At 43.7% G+C, this 24,981-nt stretch overlaps 1 protein-coding gene across 1 annotated transcript in view; it reads right to left on the minus strand.

The window, feature by feature from the left end:
* The window catches only part of LOC149868763 (sodium-dependent neutral amino acid transporter B(0)AT1-like), a 35,547-nt gene extending 19,711 nt beyond the window's left edge, over nucleotides 1-15,836 (minus strand). The window contains exons 1-2 of the mRNA XM_090039125.1: nucleotides 15,569-15,836; nucleotides 3,448-3,588 (exon numbers count right to left, since the gene is read on the minus strand). Of these exons, the coding sequence (XP_089895251.1) occupies nucleotides 3,448-3,588; nucleotides 15,569-15,770 (343 nt within the window). The 5' untranslated portion in view covers nucleotides 15,771-15,836. The remainder of the gene's footprint in view (nucleotides 1-3,447; nucleotides 3,589-15,568) is intronic.
* Nucleotides 15,837-24,981: the final 9,145 nt, after the last annotated feature.

Below are 24,981 nucleotides of genomic sequence, written 5' to 3' on the forward strand. Positions count from 1 at the left end.
GATGCAGAATAGACATCATATAATCTTCCTCTGATACTGGTATCAATAAAATTATCTTGGAATTAGTGTTTAACCACCTAAACTGTAAACCTATAGTTTCAATCTGAGGTTTTCTGTGGAGCTGCATCAGATTCCTTAATAACATTTAAATACACTATGTCTACTTCATTTCCTTTTCAACTAAAGTTAATAAACAATTTTTTTGCCCACTTCTGGACCCTTTCTACCTCCTCCATGCCCTTTTTAAAATGTGGGGCCCAAAACTGCACACAGTACTCTAGATGAGGCCTAACCACTGCCTATCACTTCCCATGTCTTACACCTACTTCTCCTATTGAGGCAGCCCAAAACTGGATTTGTCTTTTCTACAGGTGCCACACTACAGACTCATATTGAGTCTGTGATCCAGGATTCCTAGATCCTTCTCTGTAGTGCTGCCATCCAACTGGTTGTCACCCATTTTACATTTGTGCTTTTGATTATTCTTCCTCAGGTGCAGCACTTTGCATTTGTCCTAATAGAACTTCATCCTGTTAGCTGCAGCTCAGATTTCCAAACTGTTGAGATCCTTCTGAATTGTGCCCCTGTTCTTCAGCATTTGCAGTCCTTTCCAGTCCCTCCTTTCTTTTTTGCAACCCCCCGCCTCATTTACTACACATTTTAATTTCTTCAACAAACCAACCAAGGGTCCTACAGACTACCACCTCCTTCCCTACACAGCCTTGAGCCTACTTCATCCTTTTCACTGATTTAGGTAAGGGTGTGCAGGGAAAAATAGTTCTTCAGTGTGGATGAGTCACATACCATATGAGCATCACAGAGGAGCTAGGAAAGGATAGAGCATGCTCAGTGCAGAAAATCTTCCAAGTAGTGACCTCAGCTGCTGATGAGCCACTACTAAATACATGTAGACTACAGTTTTCATAGGCTCAGAAGTACCAATCTGACATAGATCTATGATGCTAAGGCAATCCTACCTCCTCCCTATTTCAAGCACCTGTTCCATTCCAAAGCTGGAGACTTTGAATCTAGCAGTATCAATCATTTTGTTATGATTGTTTGAGGGACAACATTACATATTTTTGTCTAATGTCATTCTCCAAGAGACCTGAGTTACTTCAGCTGGAACTTTAAAACATAAATTCAATCCAAGACAGCTCTCTGGAACAGAAGATGCTGAGCATGCTTATTATAAGAAAAACACTAGAAAATGGTGGCACTGTCCGTTGCATTTGCACTTAAGACATGTTTAAATATCTTTAGATAAGGATAAATGAAGAGTAGACCATGATTCAGGCTACACACTCCCACTTGGATCATGGTTGCAACCTGCCCTGAGCCTTTTTAGGGGAGGGCAGCCTAGAAAGCAGCCTAGAGATGAGATCCCAGGTTTGTTTTTCTTCTTTCAACAAATGACTGTAAAATACATAGGCAGTCCAGGGTGCAGAGACTCAAAACTCTGGATTCCCCATTCCCAATAGACTGGGCTACATGGTCAGGCTCTTTCTTGTCTGCTGTCCTTTAGGTCACTCTCAACTGCCCAGTGAGCTGCCTTCAAAAGGAGGAATGGGAGGTGCCCTGCCCAGACTAGCTTATGGCAGGAGGTTTGGGCATTCTCCTGGAAGGTGGAGATGGGCATTTGAGTCTCTCAGGCTTAGGAGAGCCTGAAACCAGATCTCCCACTTCCTGAGCAAGTTATACACCTGGAAGGCTTTTGTGCTGAAGACTGAATCCTCTTCCTGGTATCTTTTGCAATGAATGCTGGTATGCTATCCATGTCAGACACTTGCTAGCCACAGAGCAGGCCCAGGGAATTAGCAACTTAAGTGCTTCTAAGCATCCACCTGGTTCACAACAGAGCTCATGCGGGAGTTAGGCATATGGATGTTTGAACTGGTTTGCTTCTTAGCAAGAGGAGTAGCCACAGTCCAGCGAATCTTTCAGGTGAAAACGGAAGGGCTTAATGAAGTTGGATGCTTGTGTGGTTTTGCAGCAGTTGGAATGGGATTGATATGGATTGTTTTTTGTAATCTACCATAACAGTTTGGATCTAACACCAAATTTCCTGAAAGGATAATAAATGGTGAGCTACATAGAAGAACACAAGCAAAACCCAGAAGCTGACATTAAAGATAGAAAACAAAAATAAGTGGTCATACTAATGTTATGAGCCAAGCCCTAGGGCAGACCACTCGGAGGACAGAAAGAAAGACCAAAAAGAAGAAGCCCTGGAGAAAAGGAATACCGGTACATCATGAGCTGAGGAAGATATGTATGACCTGGAGTGAAGTGAAACAGTGAAGAAAGAACTGAGTGGAGGATCATTGCAGAAGTCCTTTGGGCCACTGTTCCTCTCATGTGGGGCCTGATGCAGGTTGCCAGCCTTTCGCTTTTCCTGTTCAGTATGTGTGAGAGGCTGCCAGAAGGGTGAGTTGAAGACATGAGTAACAATGTTTTTATCATACTGACTACACCCAGTTGGATGGCTTTCTAAACCAGTTCAAACACTCATGGCTGCATTCACATGAGCAGGGGCATGTGCTTGCAGCAGCACAAATAGTAGCAGCACGAATTTGTGCTCTTTGTGCTGCAGTGCATGCCTCTGCTCATGCAGTTTGCAGCAGGACACGTTGTCCCGCCGAACCCTATGCCCCAGCCAGTCAGGGAATGGCATATGGAGATGGGGGAGCCCCTGTGCGGAGGCACCCTGTGCCTAAGCCAGCCACTCCCTGGCTGGCTGGGGCACAGGGTGCCTCAAGATAGGGGAGCAGGCAGCCCTGGGCTGGCTGCTGTCCTGTCTCCATGTGCCTGAGCGCAAGGGCTCTGCTGGTTGGGGCACAGTGTGCCTCGAGACGGAAGCACTGAAACATGCCCACTCACGCTAAAACACCCTCATGCCCCAGCCAGCTGGGACAGCATCCATTCATGTGCTGCTGCGGAGTTTTTTTTACTGCTGCAAAGTAAATTAATTTATTCCAGCCTAATAAGGATGCACGTGTAGACACAAAATGTTTATTGCAGAACTAATTAGTCTACGCTACAGTAAACATCTCATGTCAATGTGCCCACAGAGAGAGAACTCTATTCATCTAGGCTGCTGGCCCAAAGTTCATTCAGAATCTAGCAGTATCAATGCTGCTGGTGTTGTGCCCATCCTTAGGTATAGGGAAGCTCACTGAAATCTCCAATATCCTTAAAATCCTTAAGTCCTATAAACATACAGGACTGCTCACAGTACCTGGAAATGGGACACCAGTCAGATAGCTTCAGGACTGTAGTGCTCAGAAGTTGAGTCCTCCAAGCAGTCTACAGTTCTCTGAGCTGATATTTGATCCCCTGAACCACTCACTCAACCTGGAGGAAACCTATAATGCCTCAATGCCAAGATTAATTATGTGGGTTCTTGTGCCTTCTGTTTTATTTAGTTATAATCTTCCTCAGACTTACCCACACCCTTCAGGGTGGGATGGATGGAGCTCCAGACCCCCACACTGCCTTTTCTCAGCCTCTGACCAATGGCAAACTCAAGATGAAGCAGTGGGATGCCCTCCAGGACAAGCAGAATGAGGAAAGGAATCATGAAGGCTCCTGGAATTCAACAAAGGAAAACATTTAATACACGTGAAATACCCTGACAAATCACAGATTGCCGTTCGGCATAGGTATGACAAATGGAACGTAAGCCTAGGTAGTACTGAGATAAAATCTCTTTCTATTGTCTGATAAAAATAATATTTCTGACTAATCTTAATATTCAGATTGTTCAGTGGAAGATCTGTTGGCTCTATAAATTCAGCCAAAAGAGGTCGCCTTTTCCTACAGCAGCAAAAATGGGCCCAGATTATGTCCTCATGTTCCAGAAATGAAAATTTTGCATGCAAGTACTTGAAGATTGTTCAGGAAACTGGCTTATATCTTTATACCTGCTCCAGACAGCTTATGTAGTGCTCAGTGTACCACTTATACCATGTGGTTAGAGGTGGGCAGAACAATGTGCTTCTCACTGTCTACATGCACAGAGAGGGGTCCTGATTTAGATGCATTTGGGGCTCAGAACTGCAACCGAAGTGAGTAGAAATTGTGAGTATTTAGTATCTCTGGTATCACTGTAACAGCCTAAATGATGAGCACCAAATAAGAAGTCAGGAAATGGTGAATTTTAAGGTTGGGGTGAATGATGAGAGCTTAAATAAACTTTGAAATTGTGCCATTTTCACTGCATCAGTTAAAAAAAATTCTCAGTTTTGTTTGGACCTATCTGTTGTTCCTGTGCTGGCCTTAAGCCAGCCAGCCTGTTCTGCTTTATCTTCCTCATCTGCAGGGATCATGGTTTTCTCTGTTAAAAAATTGCAAATTCTTTGGTTGAAAACCCCCAAATCCATGATTAAAATGAAATGCCACTATATATATAGAACACACATTGTTATTGATATATTTACAAGCCCCACACCACCATAGCGAGCCCTCCGCCCCCCACCCCTGCCCAGCAGCAGCGGGGGTGGTGCAGTGGGTGTTGTGCCCACTGCTGCTGTCAGGCAGGCAGGGGATGACTCACCATGGCAGTGCAGAGCTCCCAGTGGCATCACTGAGCTTCACTGCCTGACTCTGCTCTGCCTTGGCACGCTTGGTCCCTGGAGGCCTTGGCAGGGAAGGCAGCAGGGCAGGGAGCCTGAGCTCACAGGGAACAGCCCACACCCACCTCCACTATGGGCTCTGCTCTGGCCATGCCACCCATGGTGGAGGGGGAGCTGCAGCCAGGGCAGTTCCACTGTGGGCTGCAGCCAGGGCTCAGGTGATGCTGCAGGGGGCAGGGAGCTGTGGACCTGGGTCCCTGGCCCCATAGCCCTAGGAGCTGGGGTCCCCCTCTGGCAGGGCTGGGAGGGTGGGGAGTTAGGGGCACTGGCAGGGTTGGGGGGATGTGGGTGGGGAGTGAGGGGCATTGGCAGGACTGGGGAGCTGTGGGTGGGAAGTGAAGGGCACCAGCAGGACTGGGGGACTCTCGCTTGGGAGTGAGTCGCCTGGACCTGTGTCCTGGTGAGTGAAGGGAGCAGGAGCAGCTCTGCTTTTCCATGATAAAAAACTTAAAATCATATGCCAAAATTTATAGGTATTTAGAATGTGTTTTATTATAGTGACTAAGGCACTGATAGGCTTCCAAATCGCTTTAAAATTGTAAATATATCAATAAAACATTGTGTCTATATAGTGGCATTTCATTTTAATCAATATGTGTGTGTGTGTGTGCGTGTGTGTGTATAGTGGTATTTCATTTGAATCACTGAAAAACGTGGATTTGGGGGGTTTTAATCAGAAAATCTGTGCTTTTTTATCAGAGAAAACAAGAATCCCTGCTCATCACTGAGCAGTGACACTTTCTGTTTTTGCAGTGTTTAGTAAACAGCATTTAGTCGTGCTTCTATGCATTCTGCCTTAGCTCATTGCAGAATTCTGGTACCTGCGCTGCACTGGGTAGTTCTGAATGGCACTGCATTGTGCTGCCTAGACTTGGCCTTACTGGATAATTATTCCCAATTTACTGTTACTTTTAAAGATTTATCAGTTTGCCATTTTTACTGCAATGAAGGTGGGCTATTTTGAAGCAGTATATTCCATGTTAATGCTATTTTCTAAGAGGGACTAATTTATGCTGATTCTAACCAGAGCTGATTAGTGGAGCTCTGTGCTAACATGTAATGAATTGCTTCTCATAACCAGCTCTTACCTCCTTTCCCTTGGGATAGGAAAAACCCAGTGAAAATCACTGGCTCTTATACATCTTTAAGCATCTTTCCTACCCTAGCATTGTCATGCATGATCCATGCCACTGTGTATATGGCCATACCACGATCCTACTCCCAAACTTCAACCTCAACTCTGTCATGTATCTGACACTGCTGTTCTCCAGGTCTTTTCTCATCACAAGTCAATCCCTTCTAAATGGGATTGTCCCCTACTGGTGTTAACACTCTGGTGCTTTCCATGAAAGCCTTCCATCTTCATGTCATTGTAAGCCAGGTACTATTCTACCTATAAGAGTGTAAATGGACTGAAAATTGTGGTTGGGTGGGTCTGTTCCTTCCTACTTTTTAATGATTCACCCTTAGGGTCAGCTGGCAGTGTGTTACAACAGTAGATACATTAATGAATTGTACTAAGGTACCTAAATCCACTTAGATGTCCAAAAGGGGGATTAGATTCTGACCCATATGTATATAGTACAGTACATGTTGCAGGTTTTTTCTGTTTTAAATATTGTTTGCTTACAGTATGTGACTGAGCTGTTTTGCATTCCAGTTTTTCTTTAGATGCAAATAGATAATTAAGCCAGAAGACATTAATGAGTAGTTAAATTCAATAATATTCCATGGTGTTCATGTCTTGCATAATACCTCATTGCATACAATCGTAGATAAACTTCTCGAGAGGTAAAAAGCACTGATAAAAAGCAGTACTAATGTAAAGTTTACTGTAGCAGTGCTTGGTGAATAAATAACTTTAAGTATAGCTATATAAATTAACATAAGGATGTGTTAGAATCAGGGATTTGTTCTTCCTCTTTGTTGGGTTTGGCTTTAGTTCTGAAGTCCTACTTTGAGAAAACCCCCTTCAAACTTCCTGTTCCTCTCTGTACCATCCTGGGAAATTATATTGTGGGGGAGCCCAGGGGCATATTTTTTGAGTGAGCACCCTTTTGTGGACCTGCACAGTGGCCACACAGGATATGTTAGGGCTTATTCACCTTCAGGTTATAAACTCTACTGGCCTGCTTCTGTCTTGTGCACAACAACCTCAGAAATGAGGTTGAGAGAGTCCTGGGGATACTCTGGGGGTGTCCTCAAGCACGGTAGAAGCTCAGATCTTGAGCTCGGTGCTAGGAGCACTACCATCATATCATACTAATTTGCAATATTAAATCCTTTGTATAGTGAAGATATAACGAGGACCTGACTCAAACCCTTTTCATAACTGCAATTCAGTTATTTTATTTTTTATATCACATCTGCATTATTATTGTGTCTCTTTAAGTAAATTTAGAAGTCCATTTTTCTAAGAGTTTCTAATTTACAATAGAAATTATCCTTATAGACTTCACTTGATTTCCAACAAACAGATCACATATGCATTTCAGTCTAAAAAGTTTCTGCATGCAATTGCTTTTCTGTTTGTTTGAACTGTGTTTGAGTTCCAGCTGAGAAACAGCAGTTTATTGACTGTTGACACGGTATCATCTCTAACATCTCTGACATGGTCAATTTAGTAATAGTGCCACAACAACAAGCAAGGTCTCTGTCACAGAGTAGTACAGTTTGCTATAGGCTTATGCTAATTGTATAAAATGATATTTTACCAAGGCTGAAAGTTTAAGCATTACATCCTGTTTTTCATAGTGCTTTGTCAGGGATGAAGCACAAATGTTTAACGCAGACAATTAAATGAGATAGTTCTCAATAAAGATTAACCATAAGACAAGGTCTAATGTCAGGAATATCTAACAAATGAAAATAAAGTTCATTCTGAGGCTGCCAGCTGAAGTGTTGATGCATACTTCCTAACCTTGACACTGTACTCATATTGAAATCAAGTGCATATTTAGTAATGACATATTTTAGAATTGTTTAATACATCGTTTCAAGGGTAGAACATTTCATTTCATCCCATTGTGCTACTGCAAATACTCCCCTTTCAAAGGAAAAGCCACAAACTAAACTACTGCAAAGGCAATGTAACCACTCATATCCATCTCTATATTTGGTCATCAAAAAAGGTTGTGTGTAGGAGAAAGAACCCCCTCAATCCTAACCTTAAAGTTTGAATGTCTGGAAAAAGAAGAGTTCTTTATAAACTGAAAATGTAGCTCTTATTTCAAGTTAATATTGTCCATCTGCATTTAAAAAGCTCCTTGTTCATCACAGTTCAAAAAACACAGGGTAAATCTTTGCTTCACTCAGTTCCCTTTCCACTGTTCACAGGACCTGAAATGATTTGTGACTGGCTGGGCATATCTACATGTGCATTAAAGCACTGCTGTTACTGCGCATTAAGTTTAGTACCTGTAGTAACAGGTACTAACTCAATGTGTAGTACTGCACAGTAGCGCCAGCACGTGGTCTTCTAATGATGCTAATGCACTGTAGACTAATTCTACTGCACATTATCACATTAGCTTGGCTTTTGCCATGACATGCTAATGCACAGTAGAATTAGTCTACTGCACATTTAGTGTCTCATGTAGACATGCCCTCTAAGCTCCTAGCTGGACAGAGCCCTGGATTGGGTGATACCCCTAGTGGTAAGAAGTTGGTATTATTAGTATCTGCATCTCTAGTACAAAGAGAGAGAGGAAGTGAGCACAGTGCACCCCCGGACCCAGTTGGCTTTTGACACCTTACAGATCACAGGCAGTAGGAACATCTTAGAGAAGAATGGAGGCTGCTTAACCCTGTTCATGGGATAGAGAATCTATGGATGAGGGCTGAAGCCCTGACAGAGCTGCTCCCTGCTGGCCCACCAGAAACTGAATGCCTCATTTAAAAAAAAAAAAGCACAAATAGGAGCCAAGTGGAATAAATATAACTTACTGGAACTCAGCATTGGTCCTGCTCCATTTCCATGGAAGCAGATAATAAATCTGGGCTTACAAAAAAACCATGTTCTGTGTATAACAAAATGCACCCTCACTTATGTTAAAAAGAACTTTAAAGATTGCAAAATCAAGCATTCAACATTAGGAAACATGGGCTAAGAGCCAAATTCTATTCCACATGTTAGGCATGTAAAAGAATGTAGGTGCCTCCCAGTGCCATTCTAGTCCATCCTCCTTGAGTCCATGAAAAACAGTTAATGCAAAAGTTAAGTCAGTCCTCCTCTTTGCTACTATTTTGCGATTTAATCTTAAAGGTTAAATGACAGCATATTACAAAAGTAGATGCATTCATGGATTTTTAGTACTTGAGCAGGATAGAATAGAAGCCTGCTTAAGAGTCTAAGTTCACTAATGGCTTTTTTACACATTACACTTTAATCTTCTCAAATGTTGATCAGTGCTAGTGTTAGCTCAAGTTTAGGCCAGACATACATTCAAGCGAAAAACCTTCTCTGACTGTCCCCGACCTGCACAGCTGTGACTTGCTACAAGAGGGCTGGCAGGCAGTGGCCTGACTAGGAGCTACAGCTGTGAGGTGCCACTATAGGGCTGGCGAGCCAGAACAGGCTGCTGTCCATGGAGGTAGGTTGGAGAGGTAGGTGGGTGGGAGTGGGACCATGAGGCTGGAAGGGGGAGAGTTTAATGAAGGGAACTGGGTAGTGAAATGGGAGGTGAAGAGGCAATGGGTAGGAATGGCAGCTGGGGGCTGGGTGATGAAATGAAGGAAGTCAGCCATTGAAGCCACTGAAGGATAAAATAAAAATAAATAATAATAATAATAAAGAATTTATAAAGAAATAAAGAGGAAGTAAATTAAAGAAAGTCTCTTGCCTTAATAAATTGGGATTGGGATTGAGTAGCTCCAGATCCTGGGGATAGTGTCCCTGCCCTGGGAGGGAAGCCCCAGATCATAGGGACCCCTATCCGCAGAGCTGACCTAAGCAGGGTGCAGGGTCTGTGGCAAATCAGCCCTTGTGGGGACCTGTCCCTGCTCTGATCCCATGGGCCCCGGACATGAAGCAGCGGCAGGGGAGGGATAGCTCTCCACCACAGCTGTTCTGTCCAGCTCAGCGGGGTCCCCCAAAGTGTGGGGCCCTGGGCAGTCACCCTGAATCACCCCCCTAGGAATGGCCCTACATATCTGGCCTCTTACTTTGCTTCACCCCAGCCCTCCCTTCCAGATGGATCTGTACCCCTGCAAGGTGCCCAACCAGATCACACAAGAGGCGGGGTTGTCTTGGTGCCGGTACTGGTGCCCTGGGCAGTAGAATTCATGGGGTGGAAAGTTTGTCCACACAGAACAGGAGGGGAGGGGGGAAGGGACATTGAATCTGGGAATGCTGAACGATTGCAACTTGGATGGCTTATCTCTGGGGTGTGGCTACACATTTGCTGAACATGAGGTGGGTAACATGGGTCAGAGATAAACTTGCCCTGGAGTGGTGTAACTTCAAGAAGCCTAAAGGGCAATTAAAACTAGTTTATATAGCTTAATGTGTGGACAATTCAGAGTTAGGAACTCCCTGAGCTGCCTAAAATTAATATGTAACAAGGCCCTTAGATGTCCAATAGGTGGAATAAAATTGGATCTCATGTGACTTAAATTCTGCCCCACTGTGTGCATCTATATTAGGGCAGTCTTCAGTTACACTATTATATGTGATTTATTCACAGGACCTTTTTCTCCTCTGGTAAGTTGGAGGCATGGTACTTATGGCATAGCCGACTGCACATTATTTTTATACAACCTCTTCATTCACTGTATGGTCCTAGGCCTTCTGTAGTTATGTCTACAGTGCAGGATGCATTGTAGCCCATGGACACCTGAGCTAGAGGTAGTCAGGTAGCTTGCACAATATAAGCAGTGCAGACTATTTCTTAGCAGAGTTGTCCCTCTGCCCTGACCAAACTGTTTCCCAGCACCTCAATACCATCTAGCAATTACAGCCATGTTTCATCACACATCATGCAAACTTTGCACAACATTGCTCACTACTTCACATGCCTTAACAATTTTTTTGGTGCTCCTCCTCATAGTAGTACCTAATGCTCATAGCACCCTGAATTCATTTATCTTTGCACGCCTCTCTGGAATAAGGCAGATCTCAAAGATGAGGCAATATGGCACAGAAATTAAGACCGCAGTTGTCAAATGCGCACAGATTTTGGACGACCACTCTAAGAAGCATACAGCTAGATCTTTCAAGGCACTGAAGGGTTAAAGACATGGCTAGGGGCCCAATGGGATGTTCTAAAGACCATAGGTCTTTAGAATCCGAAAGTATTGTGGCACCTAGACGTTTTGAAAGTCTATTCAGACAGACATCTGCATCTTCAGACAGTTCACTACTTTTAGATCCTTTGAACTGGATTTTTCAGCAAGCTTAGCATTTTATATGCTCAAAGTTCAGAGCTGTGCCCACAGACATGCTCAGTCATTCTCTGGTTCAGTGTACACTGGACAGCATCCTATTCCAACCAGGTGTTTGAGGAGCAGCAAGGATCTATGAAAGGTGGAAGGAGGGAACAAGGGGGACAGGGTACTGGGAGGCAAGTCCAGACTGCAGATGTAGGGGCTCCTGGGGGATGTGAGGGATTAAAGGGGTGGGAGGTGGAGGGTACTGGATGGCAGCTCCTCATACATGTTTTGTAGAGAGGAATGGGTATGCTCTCTAAGGATCCCCAGGGAAGACCATTTGATCATCCTTTCCAACTCCTGTGCAAGGTTCTGAGCCCTGCAAGAGAGGTCCTGAAATGAAAACACCTCTTTCTGAAGTTTTTTAGGGCTGAGCATGTCGGTAGAGCTGCGCGTGAGAAATCTGGCTCTGGACTCAGCAGCAAAGCTTCCCTGACACCTAGTGGCCTTGGGATCCTTTTATCCTTGCAACCTGGGTGCAGGGCTAGGGGAAAGGGAAAGCTGGGGAAGAGCTACTAGGAGCTCCAGGCAGGGACAAGCCCCAGGAAGGAGGGAGTGATGGCTATTTAAAATAAAAGCTCATTACTTTTAGCTGTGGGACTACAAGTGGAAGGCTATTTCTTTAAAAATATGTTTATTGTAATATTTTGGATAATTAATATTTTTCTTCAGAAAAAAAGCAGTAATGTTGGCCTATATTAGCAGGTGCATCACTGGGAAGTCAAAGTGGTTCTTCTACTTTATTTGGCACTGGGGAGGCTTCACCTGAAGTATTGACTCTAGTTTTGGGTGCCACACTTCAAATAAAACAAGTTAGAAAAAGTCCAATGGAGAGCAACAAAATGATTAGAGGAAATAATCTAGGAAATGAGACTTCCATGAAAAGTGGAAGAACTGGGATTATTTAGTGTGAAGAAGAAAAGAATTTGGGGAGGACTTAGGAACAGTTTTTGAGTGCAAAAAAGTGTGGAAAAGAAACAGAGGAACATTGGACTAGAAAGGCCTCCTGAGCCATTGAGTCCACTCCAGTGCAGCCACGGGTTATCATCAATCAAAGGGATTCCCAAACTTAGCTCTTTGTACCCTCACCTATAACTACAAGAATTAATGTTTGAAGCACTATTAACACCCCATAACCTGCCACAGATGAAAAAACCTGGGAAGCAAGGGCATTGCCAGTGCTCTGCCACTGCAATAACAGGGAAGCCATTAAGTAATATGATGTGAATCAATTGTTTTGTGTTCTCGGAAGACAGGACAAGAAGTCATGGCTTAAAGTGCAGCAAGGGAGATTTAGGATAGATATGAGGGAGAACTTTTTCACCCTGAGGGTGACTGAGCATTGGAACAGATTATCTAAAAAGGTTGTGGACTCTCTAATCAATGGACATTTTGAAATGCAGATTAGACAAACATTTGTTTGGAGTGGTTCAGACAGATAATACTGCTTTGAGGAGGATAGGTTACATCCTATGACCCTTCCAGTACTGTTTTTGTTGTGGGTCTGTTTAATTTATTTAGAATGCTTTAAACATATTTTTGAAATGCTTTCAACATGTGAAAATTGAGCATTTTTTAAAGGATTTAAGGATTCTAAATATAATTACTGCACTAAAATATTTAAAAACATGTCTCTGATTAGCATTTTTCCAGCATTTAGTAATGTGATTGATGTTGTAAATCTTTCATACAAAGATCTGTTCAACTCAGATAAATCTTTATTAAAAATAATCCTAACATTGTAATACATTGAAAGGGGGTAGTGTATTCCCTTGGTGGTTCATTTCCCAGCAGCATTTTCTAGCCCTGGGCAGGAAAGGTATACATGCATCAGGTGAGAAAGTAGGAGGGGAGATAATATTAAGTAATGGAAAATGCCATCTGTTACCTGGAGGTGATGTGAGAGGAAGATATGTAAAGAGTTCCTTCAATTTGTGTGGTTTCACTTTGACTAGCCAGGAGGAAGCATATCTATTTATGTGCATTAAAGTTGACTTTTCTCCTTGCAGTTCTGTCACATGCACACTGGCAAGCAAAGGTGGGGTTATGGTCAAGAAACTAAAAAACAGGACTGTCTTGACACTGGCATTTCTCTTAAAAAAACATATGTGTACATACACAATCTCCAAAATGCACATGGGTTTCAGAAAAAAACCCCTTTAAAAGCATCCCATTCTTGGTGTCTGTCTGAAGAAACAGCTCCCAATAACTTCTGACTTGCATCAGTAACTCTGTCCTTTGCCCTAATGAGGTGTAGTTATTTTTAAAAGAAGTCACACTAGGCTTGTGAGTGGTTTGAACTATCAGCTCAAAACAAGAGCTTTTCTTTCAGAAGGAAACCTCCCCTTCACATCTCGCTCCACCCCACTAAGAGCAGAATGCAAGTGGAAAATTACCAAGAAACAGCCAATGGCAAGATTTAAATATGCACTGTATGGCTGTAGCTTAAATTCAAGGCCACAGCATATCATCTTGAACCTGAATACAAACAGACATTGAAGAAGATGGTCCATGAATTCTGGCTTGCTGCTGAGTCCCCATTCTAGTCCCCATGTCCAAATGAGCTTCCCATTCATGGTACCCAGGCTTGGTCCATGTGGTTGACCCAGATTTACTCTAAAAAACTTTGAAGTGGCAGTGAGTTGTGGACACAAAGGGATAACGCCCTTTGTGCATAGTGCAGGGTACTATGTCAGGTGGGCGGGGGTAGGGATGTAACTTGGCCCACTGATGTGCCCACTAAAAAGTGGTAAGAACTGTAAAAAATGGATGACATAGTATCTTTAGGAGAGGGAACTGCATTTCAAGAACATTTTTCAAACAAGTTCAAATTTATCCCACATTTCTACTGTGGACCTGTGATGCACATTAAAGGTTAAAGCTACCTAAGTACATATATGGGGGCATATTCTATTCCAGCTATACATAATAGACATAGGTGCCTAAGTGCAATTCTACCCTGCTTAAGTCCCTGAGAATCTGTTAATGCAAAAGGTGGATGAGTTCTCCTCCTCATTGTGTTTCTGTCAGAGGAAAATGTGTTACAAAAGTAGATGCATTCGTGGGTTTTCAAGACTCAAGCACTGTAAAATAAAATCACACTTAGGTGCCTAACTCCACTTTGCTGTTGAATAGATGAAATAGAATCTGGCCTTTGATTTTTAAGGCGCTTAGAAAAACTCCCAAGTGTTAAACAATAAAATATCCTACACTGGCACTGCTACCTTACTAAGATATTTTGCATTCACTCAGGTATCACAGATGTGTCATACATTATCTAAAGCAAGTGAAAAACCTCTGAGCTGTACATACTTGCAGGCATCTTTTATAATGGAAACAGTAGTGTATCCTCCCCAAACCTTTCACAGTCCCAGGAATATAGGACTGAATAGGGCCTCTGGCCATCAAAGGCCAGCCTCCTGCATTTTCAGGTGACTGCTTGTTCAGAGGTGTCCCTGAGAAACCTTTCTTGCTCACAAAGCCACAAAGCACCCAGTGAAGGTTTTGCAGGCATGAAAAGAGAGCAGATGGGACAAGGGTGTTAACAGAGCCTTGGCCACTACAGTGGCAAGAATTTGCTAGGTAAAATATACTGTGAGGGTCCCTAGGAAGCAAACTGCCCATGCTACAGATGTAGGCAAACAAACAAATGAAAAACAGGTTCACAGTCCCCTTCCTAACCCCAGATCTGGAGATCAGTCTGCCCCTGAGTGCAAGAGCAAGACCTGCTGCCCAGAAACCCAAATCAATGTCCCACCTTGACCCAGAGCAGATATCTAATGTTTCAGAGGAAGGTGAAAAAAACCCAGAAGTCCAAAAACGCATTAATGAAAAGGTAGAATGCCTGGACCCTGCAGGCAACCAGTGAAGCCTTGAAGCATGGGTTACCAGACACCTTTTAGAGTTGAGTTTGTTGGACCATTTTCTGTGTTAAAAAATAATTCTTGCATATGAAAAAGAGAAAGTCATTTCATATTAAATGACAACAGATACACATCTAGTTTCATACAACCCTACTTTCATGACAGTAGCCTGTATAAAAGACTTCCCTTATTAGATACATTATGTCTTGGAAATTGAAATATAACAAGTATATATTGGCTTCACTTTCTTTGAAAATCAACTCCATCAAACAATAGATGCTTGTCAGTCTCTAGCGTTTGCTTAGTATGGCTTTCTGCTCGTATATTACTACAATATAAATGAAACATTTATTTTATACTTTCCACTGTTTCATATAAGCAATATACTTGATGGATCATGGATTTCAAACCCTCAGAAATATCTTCCATAATATCTCCAAAGCACCCAAAACCAACATACTTAGAAAGCAAATTGAAAGAGTTGTTTTGCAAGCTAGAGACAATGACAGAATTTTTATCAGAGATAAACTAAATATTATTGCAATATGCAATGCATCATTCAGTATAAACTAATTTCCCTGAATGAGAAACTGAAGCTACTTTTCATTCTTTCTATTTCCTTAAATAAATGATTAAAAAGCATACCTCCTCCATGACTCTGGCAGAGATAAGGAAACCGCCATACATTTCCTAAACCCACACAAAAGCCGATGCAGGTTAACATATACTGAGCCTTGTTATCCCATTTCGGTCTTGAATCTGCTTCTTCTTTTTCAAGGATTTCTAGCTGTTCATGGGAAGGTATTCTGTTTTCCAGGCCTGAATTAGGCAACTTTAGCTTTACCATTATATATGTCTTTTATTTTAAAATAATGCTCTGGACAAGAATGAACAGAGCAAGCAGCCAGTTATAGATCTGATTCAAAAGGGATCATCAAATGTTGGCTTCAGCTATATATAGTGAACCTTTGGCACTAAACCTGAAAGTGCAGACTTGTGGTAAAAAGAAACGTCAGCAAATCATTTAATTAACCAAGTCAGCACTGATATTTATTAATGTCTTATCTGCCTAGGCTCCACGGAGCACTTTGTTCATTTTGTATAAGACATCAATACCAGTTGCTGCAATTTAGGAGGTAATTTGCTCTATAAATCTTAATCACCTACACGGTTGTGAAACACTTCTTGTCACTCCTCCTGTGTAAATTCAAGTACAATACATATTTTTCCCTATCAGGTGGAGAGTGAAAAGATTCCCGTAGATTCAGAGCTAATAAGTATGTGTCCAACTTTTAATTTTCAAGGTGAATGAATGTTATGTAAATCTGCTGCACATCATTTCCCCAAAAGCATATTTTTAACTCTTATTTTTACTTCCAAGTTCCCATGATTTTGAACCAAGATATTTCTCTGTTTCTCTACTAGATGACGTAAGCTATTAATCAATCTACAGAAGGAGTGTGACAGGGATTTTAAGATCTTTATTGTTTTAAAAATGCTGTACATCTAATTACCAGAAGACAAAGCCTCAAGGAAGGAAGTGCCTATTTATAAATAGGTTTGAAGTCATAAAAATGCCTTATCTTTATTTATAATTTTATGGTATGTTGACAGCAAGTGGTTCTTTTTTATGATGACGAAAGGCACAAAAATCACAGTTTTCTCTCATTCTCAGCATGAGTTTAAACTGTGGTATCCAAGGTTACATCTGTATTGCAGACTTGTAAGTTATCATGCCCAGCAGTGGCTCCCTCAAAGACTTTGCACTGCTCTGGGCAAGCAGCCCCCTGAACTAGACGCAATAGAGCCATGTCCAAATAGTGCTCTGGGCAGCCTCGTTTGCCATGGGGCAGGCTAAACCCAACAGTAGTGCTTCCTGGAGGGGACTACACTGTTTCCAATTCAGGAAGCAACTCACATGGAACAGTGCAGTTTATATTAACAGTGTGACAGTAAGTTTACCAAACAGACAGGAACATAGTCATTAATGTATGTAACTTGTCAAACATTGAGTTAGATAGCATGGCAGCACTCACAGTGCACATGAACACTGCATAAATCAAATGTTTGATCTCATCCTAAAATCCCCAGGTTCAGTATTGGATATAAAGGACAGAGGACTGGAAAGGATCTCCAGGACAAATAGTCTCATCACCAGTTATCTCAGAAAAACACCCCATACAAACCCTTCTACTGGCCTGGTCAACTCCACCTTCAAATGAATTAGGTTGCTTTGCCTCCAGTACTTCTGCTGGAAGGCTAGGCAAGAGCCGTGGGAATCTGCCATCCTGCATTTGTGCAGGGGTTTGGACTAGATGATCCAGGATATCCCTTCCAGCCATACTCTTCTGCTGTTAGAAACTATCCTGAATTTAGTCATGGCCTGTTTTAACCCATTTATTCATTACCTTACATAGCTTCCTTCCCAGCCTGGCTTTTATGCCACTGAAGTATCTATTTATCATCAGGTCTCCTCTTAGCTTTCATTTTGATAGGCTAAATCAGAGACAGACAAAGTCCAGCTCATGGGCCAGATCTGGCTGGCAGTGGACTCCATTTCCCAGCTGCCTGTGTGCATGGCTGGGGCCGGTCTCCGTGAAGACCCCAGCTGCAGCTGCTCGGGAAAGCTCAAGGCTGGGTTTGCCATGGAGTAGCCAGAGGCAGAGTAGGGCAGGCGGCTGCTCTGGAGTTGCTGGGAACTTATGATGGGGGCAGCTTGCTTCAGAGTCAGAGCAGAGCCATGATCTGTAGCCACCACGCTCCAGGCAAGGGCACACAAGCAGGGGATCACAGCTGTGCCCCAGCTCCAGACCAGGCTGTCACTACTGCAAGCAGCTGGGGCACAGCTGTGATCCCCTGCTTGTGCACCCCTGCCCAGAGGGTGCAGGCTACAGATCGTGGCTCTGGCCTGGCTCTGGAACAAGCTGCCCCCATTGCAAGATCCCAGCAACTCCAGAGCAGCCCCCTGCCCTGCTCTGCTATGTGCGCTGCCAGTGCAGCTGCGGCTAGTCTCCATGGCAGCTCCAGCCTTGAGCTTTCTTGCGCAACTGTGACTGGGGTCTCCATGGAGACCGGCCCTAGCCACATGGGCAGGGGCTACTGGGCAATGGAGTCCAGCTGCTGGCCGGACCGGTCATTTTGCCCATCCGAGGGCTAAAAGAAACAATGAGCTGTTATGTCATACTAGTCCTCATGTATGTATCAGAATGCTGGACAATATCACCAAGTATGGAAAAGAGAATTGAAGCAACTGAGATGTGGTCCTTAAGGTGCATCTTGAAGGTATGTTGGACAAGTCGCACTTCAAATGAAGATATTTTATTAAGAGCAGGCTGTAGGAGGAAGTTGCTGATTAACATCAGAAAGAGACAGAGTTTCTCAGACATTATGAGGAAAGAGGAAATTAAAAGTCTGGTCATAACTGGAAAGAGTGAAGAAAGGAGAGATCATGGAAAACAGAGGTCGAGTCTGTCTAAATGGATGACTGTATCAACACTGGAATTTCTGTATGCCTCAAAGAGAAGAGATCTCTGGAAGACCAGGGTCACCAATGTCCTGTTTGGATATGGTACTTAGAGAGAGAGAGAGAGAGAGAGAGAGAAATGAAACAAGCTTCTTTTGGATGCATCCTAACAGATATTCTTTTGGTCTTCAAAGGAAATCCTGTGATTGGTACACGCTACAGTCTTTCTGGGGCTCCACCAGATTGGTGGGTTAGGCACCCTCGAATCAAGTCAAGTCAAGTCAGTCCCAAGGCTGCTGCAGCTGTTGGGGCACCTTAGATGCTATGCATCATTGGTAATTCTTTGGGCTAGGCATCCTGGGATCAGCTATTATACCCAGGCCTCTTTACTGCCACTTTCAAATGGTGCACTCCCAGCTTAGAGCTAAACCTGGTCTTCACTATAATCTGTTATACTTTACCCAGCTGCCATTGCTCAAGTTCTCAAGGTCACTCAGGGTATGTGTATATGGAGCATTGTGTAGAGATGCTCATATTGACTCTGAACGTGTACTAACTCAGGTCCCGGGAGCAGAATATCTGCATCGATGCAACAGAACTGCTCCTGGTTCATGAGCTTGTACAATGAGCTGTATCTTGGTGTCTCTACATGGCACTGGATCATGTCATATAGACATCCTCTCACTCCTTCTTGTATGATGCTCTGATGCCCCTAGTATTGACAGGACCCGCTCCTGGGAGTCCTCAGCAGATTTTGTTATCACAGTCTTACTGTCTGGGTCCTGATCCTTGATCCCAAAGGGAAATCATGTAGAGTGGATAACAACATTATTCCTACCCTTTAGTCAAAGTTAGTTTCAAGTTGCACTTTGGTTGTCCACTAGGTGGAATAACATTCTATCCTCACTCTTAACACCTTAAGTGATCTTTGCAGGGAAAACGTACTACCTAATGTCACAATTATTGAATAACATTCCAAGATCCAATCAGTTAGCAGACAGTACCTATACAAGATGCTTTACTTGAGATTAGAGCAAATTACTGAATAATAAGCATCACCATCTATACATGCAGACACTTACTGCATAGCAATTTGCTCTAATTGCAAGTAAATTTTCTACCTGTATATACAAGTACCAGACTTACTCTGGATTACTTGCTGGCTGTGTCTACAAAAGCAATGGACTGCGTAGTTGTTTCTGCACAGTCATTTAGTACTTGCTTATATGACCGTGGAGGTAGGGCTGAGACTCTCCCAGCCTGGGGCGACACGATCACTATCATGGAATGGAGGCTGGGAGCTCCCTGCTGTCTGGGCAGGGGGACGTTGTCCCCGCCCAGGCTCCAGTGGCAGAGTCTGCCCTAGCAGCAGGCAGCTCCCGGGGGCAGGGAACAATGTCCCAGCTCCCATGAGGAGACAGCTGTCTTCTGACTTGGTGCTCCCTGCCAGCCCAGCCCTTGGGCTAGCACCCAGGGGCAGCCTAGAGCTCCCCTGGCTGCTGCAAGGGGCTGGTGCAGGGCCAGCAGGTGTGGGAGCAGATTGCTGCCATGAGCAGCAAATCTGCTCCTGCTTCCTCACATGTGTAGGAGCCTGTCTGGGTAGATTTCCTGTACAGTAAATTACTCTACAGAAAACCCACCCCAGAGCATTTGCAAGTGTAGATGCACCCAGTTCTCGCAAAGCAATTTGTCAGAGAAATGTAGTTAAAGATCTCCAACAGCAAAAAATGTACTTTAAAAAAAATAACTGTAGAAAATAGGAAGTGCATGCAGGAGAGGGCAACAGGGGAGGTGCTCTTATAATTCCTGAGAAATCAGGGCAATCAACTAGTTACCTCAGGTGCCTGTACACCAGTGGTCAACAACCAGTCACTTGTGGAGCCTCTGACAGTCAGTCTCAATCTGTCAGAGGTTCCATGATTGGGAGCAGCAGGATGTACATGGCTGGGCTGAGCCACGCCTTCTGCCACCCAGGCTGGGCAAGGGCCGGGATGGTGGGGACAGGGGCAGTATGTCCTGCGGTGCTCTTTCCTTTCAAAAAGTGATCTTCACCATAAGAAGATTGGAGACCACTGCTGTACACAAATGCAGAGCCTGGGAAATAAGCAGGAAGAACTGGAAGTCCTTTCACAAGCATGGAACTATGATGTGATTGGAATACCAGAGACTTGGTGGGATAGTTGTATGACTGGAGCACTGTCATGGATGGGTACAAACTGTTCGTGGACAGGCAGGAACAAGAGGATGAGAAGTTACACTTTATGTAAAAGAGCCACATGATTGCACAGAGCTCCAATATGAAGCTAGGAAAGGGCTGTTGAGTGTCTCTGTGTTAGGGTCAAAGGGGAGAGTAACAAGGGTGATGTTGTGGGGGTCTGCTACAGACCACCAGACCAGGAGGAAGTGGTAGATGAGACTTTCTTCAAACAGCTAGTGGAAGGTTCCTGATCACAGGCCCTGGTTTTCATGGGGGACTTAAATCACCCTGACATCTGCTGGGAGAGCAATATAGCAGGGCACAGGCAATCCAGGAAGTTTTTGGAGAGTGCTGGGGACAACTTCCTGTAAGTGCTGGAGCAGCCAACTAGGGGCTATGCTCTTCTTGAGCTGCTGCTCACAAACAGGGAAGAGCTGGTGGGGAACGTACTAGTGAATGGCGACTTGGGCAGCAGTGACCAAGATGATAGAGTTCAGGATCCTGAGGAAAGGAAAGATGGAGAGCAGCAGAGTAAGGCCCCTGGACTTCAGAAAAGCAGACTTTGACTTGCTCAGGGAACTCATGGGCAGGATCCCCTGGGAAGCCAGACTGAGGGGGGAGGAGTCCAGGAGAGCTGGCTGTACTTTAAAGAATCCTCACTGAGAGTGTAGGAACAAGCCATCCCTATGTGCAGGAAGACTAGCAAAAATGGCAGAAGACCAGCTTGGCTTAGCAGGGAACTCTTCAGTAAACTAAATCACAAAAATGAAGCTTATAAGAAGTGGAAACCTGGACAAGTAACTAGAGAAGAATATAAGAGCATTGCTCAGGCATGCAGGGATGAAGTCAGGAAGCCCAAAGTTCAACTGGAGTTGTAGCGAGCAAAGGATATGAAGGGTAATAAAAAGGGTTTCTACAAATATGTCAATAGCATGGAGGATCAGGGAAAGTATGGGTCTCTTACTGAATGGGGGAGGCAACTTGGTGACAGAGGATGCAGACAAGGCTGAAGTGGTCAATGCCTTTTTGCTTTGGTCTTCACAGGCAAGATCAGCTCCCAGACTACTGCACTGGGCAGCACAGTTTGGGAAGGAGGTAAGCATCCCCCAGTGGTGAAAAAACTAAGTTAGGGACTACTTAGAAAATCTGGACATGTACAAGTCCATGGGGCTGGATGGGATGCACCCAAGGGTGCTGAGGCAGTTGACTGATGTGACTGCAGAGCCATTGGCTATTATCTTTGAAAACTCATGGCAATCAGGAGAGGTCCCAGATGACTGGAAAAGGGCAATCATAGTGCTCATATTTAAGAAAGGGAAGAAGGAGGATCCAGGGAACTACAGACCAGTCAGCTTCACCTTAGTCCCTGGAGAAATCATGGAGCAGATCCTCAAGGAATCCATTTCTAAGCACTTGGAGAAGGTGATTAGAACAGTCAGCATGAATTCACCAAGGGAAAGTCATGCCTGACCAATATGATTGGCTTCTATGACAAGGTAACTGGCTCTGTGGATACGGGGACACTGGTGGATATGGTGTACATTGATTTTAGCAAGGTTTTTGTTTATGGTCTCCCACAGCATTCTCACAGGGAAGCTAAGGGAGTATAGTCTGACTGAATGAAGTGTAAGGTGGATAGAAAACTGGCTGGAGCATTGGGCTCAGGGAGTAGTAGTCAATGGCTCGATGTCTAGCTGGCAGCTGATATCAAATGGTGTGCCCCAGAGGTTGGTCCTGGGGCCAATTTTGTTCAATGACTTCATTCAGTAGGTGAAGCAGCCAGTACTGTGTGAGGCCCCTTCCCAGGCCTTGTACCCCCCCCAATCCTGTTGGGGACCCTGGGGGGGTGCTCTTAGGACCCCAAGGGTGTCCCGAGAGGGGGCTCTGCCATTCCCCCACCAACCCAACACAAGCTGGTCCAGATGCCTACATGTAGACCTGCAAGGCATTCTTTACTATGGAATGCAGAGCAGCTCCTACACTTGTAATATAAACCCCTACATGCCCAGTGAAAACAACGGAATTCCTCTCAGGTCCTGGTCATCCAGGATGGGTTTTTTGCTCTAGGGACTTTGAAACATCAGACTAAATAATAGAATGCCTCCCTGAGGTCTGTGCTGCCACAGGAAGCCAAAACAGCTAATTAAAAGCTAGCTCAGGTTTCTTCACTACAGGAGATGGCACACCCCTCATTTTATTCACCACCCTGATCACAGAGCAGTGCATCGTAGATTAGATTTTGATGCTTGTGCAATTTTTACTCTTTTATGTAACCAGATTTGGCAAGTGTTCTAAGAGCACCAGGTATTTCAGTTAGAGTTATCTGTACAGATTTCCAGTCTCCATTCACAGAACTTTTGATGTACTATTGATTGTGTCTTTGAGAATAGTTGCTGCCAGAAGTTATTAATACCAGTGTAGCTTGAGCTGGTGGAATGTTTTCAAGCATTTTCATGAACAAATAGCACTACTCTGGCAGAATAAGCAGTTGTGACAATACTGGGACAATCATGGCGGTAAACAGTGATTTCTGCAATCATTGCCAGATCTTCATTAATAGCAACAGATGGATTGCTTATTAAAGTTAGTTATGTGCCCTTGACAAAATGCATTCTTTGTATTTAGGGCATTTTTTTACTCCTGCGAAGAACAATATCCTTTCTCAACACGTTAGTATGTGGATCAGTAGAAACATCTCCACTTTCTAATGGCCAGTGGATATTAGCATGTAATTTCCTTTAATAAATCAGAAATATTTTGCTCTGAGAAATGCAAGGAAAACTTAAGTTTTCCAGTCTTACAACTACCGCAATAGCCAGAACAGTGGTATCAGCAGTCTACATAACAGTGAGATTCTGTTCTCATCTCTGCAGAAATACATTTCTATCTCCATCATTGCAAGATTAGTTTTAAATTCTCATGCATAAAATTAGCTAAATACGTGACACATTTTTGAGCTCCCTGGCTATAATGTTTTCTGGCAGTGCCTTTAGAAGCAGCTGTTTTAAATATATGGAAATGGAATACTGAGTCTTGGCATTTTTTTTTTCATTGGCAAAAGCAATAACCTTGTTTGCTGTATAATCTCTGAAAGCCAGACCGTGAGAGAAATATTCCCAATTTCCCTCATTCCTGGCCTTCAAACAACCCTATAACCGTGTCTAACTCATCCCTGCTAAATTCCTGCTGAACAAGAGGCACCTAATATGATTCAGCCCTGCCTTAATAAATGCAAGACATGTCAACTTATCTCACTACCACAACAAGCAACACTCCTTACAACAAAGCCATCAGAAGCCATGGATCATACACATGTCTAGCCCAGAATGTGGTATGCCTCATTCAGTGAATCAAGTGGTCTCATGGAAACTATGTGGGTAGAACCAGGCAAAAACTATGCACCACAGTGAACGATCATCAAAAAAAGATAAAGGACAGAGAGATACTAGAAGAGGGGGGGAAAAAACATTCCATGACTGACTTCGCAGTTCTTGCATTCAAAGGATTTACAAAACACCTGGAAAAGAGGTGTCTGGGAACCAATATTCATTAGGCTATTGGACACTAAGAAACAGGGATTTAACAGACAATAAATTCATCATTTGTTACAATCTACTGATAGCTAATCTCTTCACTTCACAGGTGATAACAATCCCCCAAATGGTCCTATTCTTCCATTATCAGGTGTTTACTGCATCTCTTGTCTGTTTCTTTTACATCCTATTTTTATTTGCTTATAAAGTTTTACACAAGCTTTGCTTCCACCTGCTACTTAGCTCTGCTGTGTCTGTTTCTCTCCAAGAGACCAGAGGAAGGGTACTGTGATACATGAAAGCTTTTCTAAGTCTATCCAAACAGTGCATTTATGGGAGTCTTATCTACATCAAGAGCAGTCACTAGCTGCTGCTGCTGCTGCTCCCACAACATGGTCTGCCTTTTCCAGCTCTTCCTCCTACAGAAACACTGCAGTGTCTGGACACTTGGGTGCTGCTGCAAGAGCAACACTGTGGGGCTCAAGTTATTTTTTAAAACTCTGTTGTTTAACAACAGCCATTCTGAGGACAGCAATGGCATGTCCAGAGAAGCTGCGGTGTTTTCATTGTTTCATTGTTGGTAGGGTTGGAAGGGACCTGAGCAGATCATCAAGTCCAACCCCTTACCATGGGCAGGAAAGAATGCTGGGGTCAAATGACCCCGGCTAGGTGTCTATCTAGCCTCCTTTTGAAGACCCCCAGGGTAGAAGTGAGTACCACTTCCCTTGGAAGTTGGTTCCAGATCCTAGCTGCCCTGACTGTGAAGTAGCGCCTCCTGATTTCATAGATTTCATAGACATTAGGGCTGGAAGGGACCTCGGAAGATAGTTTCATAGTTTCTAGGGTCGGGAGGGACCTAAGCAGA

This window comes from Crocodylus siamensis, chromosome 3, assembly GCF_052110815.1.
Source record: "Crocodylus siamensis isolate JL-2025a chromosome 3, ASM5211081v1, whole genome shotgun sequence".
In the NCBI taxonomy this organism is placed as follows: Eukaryota; Metazoa; Chordata; order Crocodylia; family Crocodylidae; genus Crocodylus; species Crocodylus siamensis.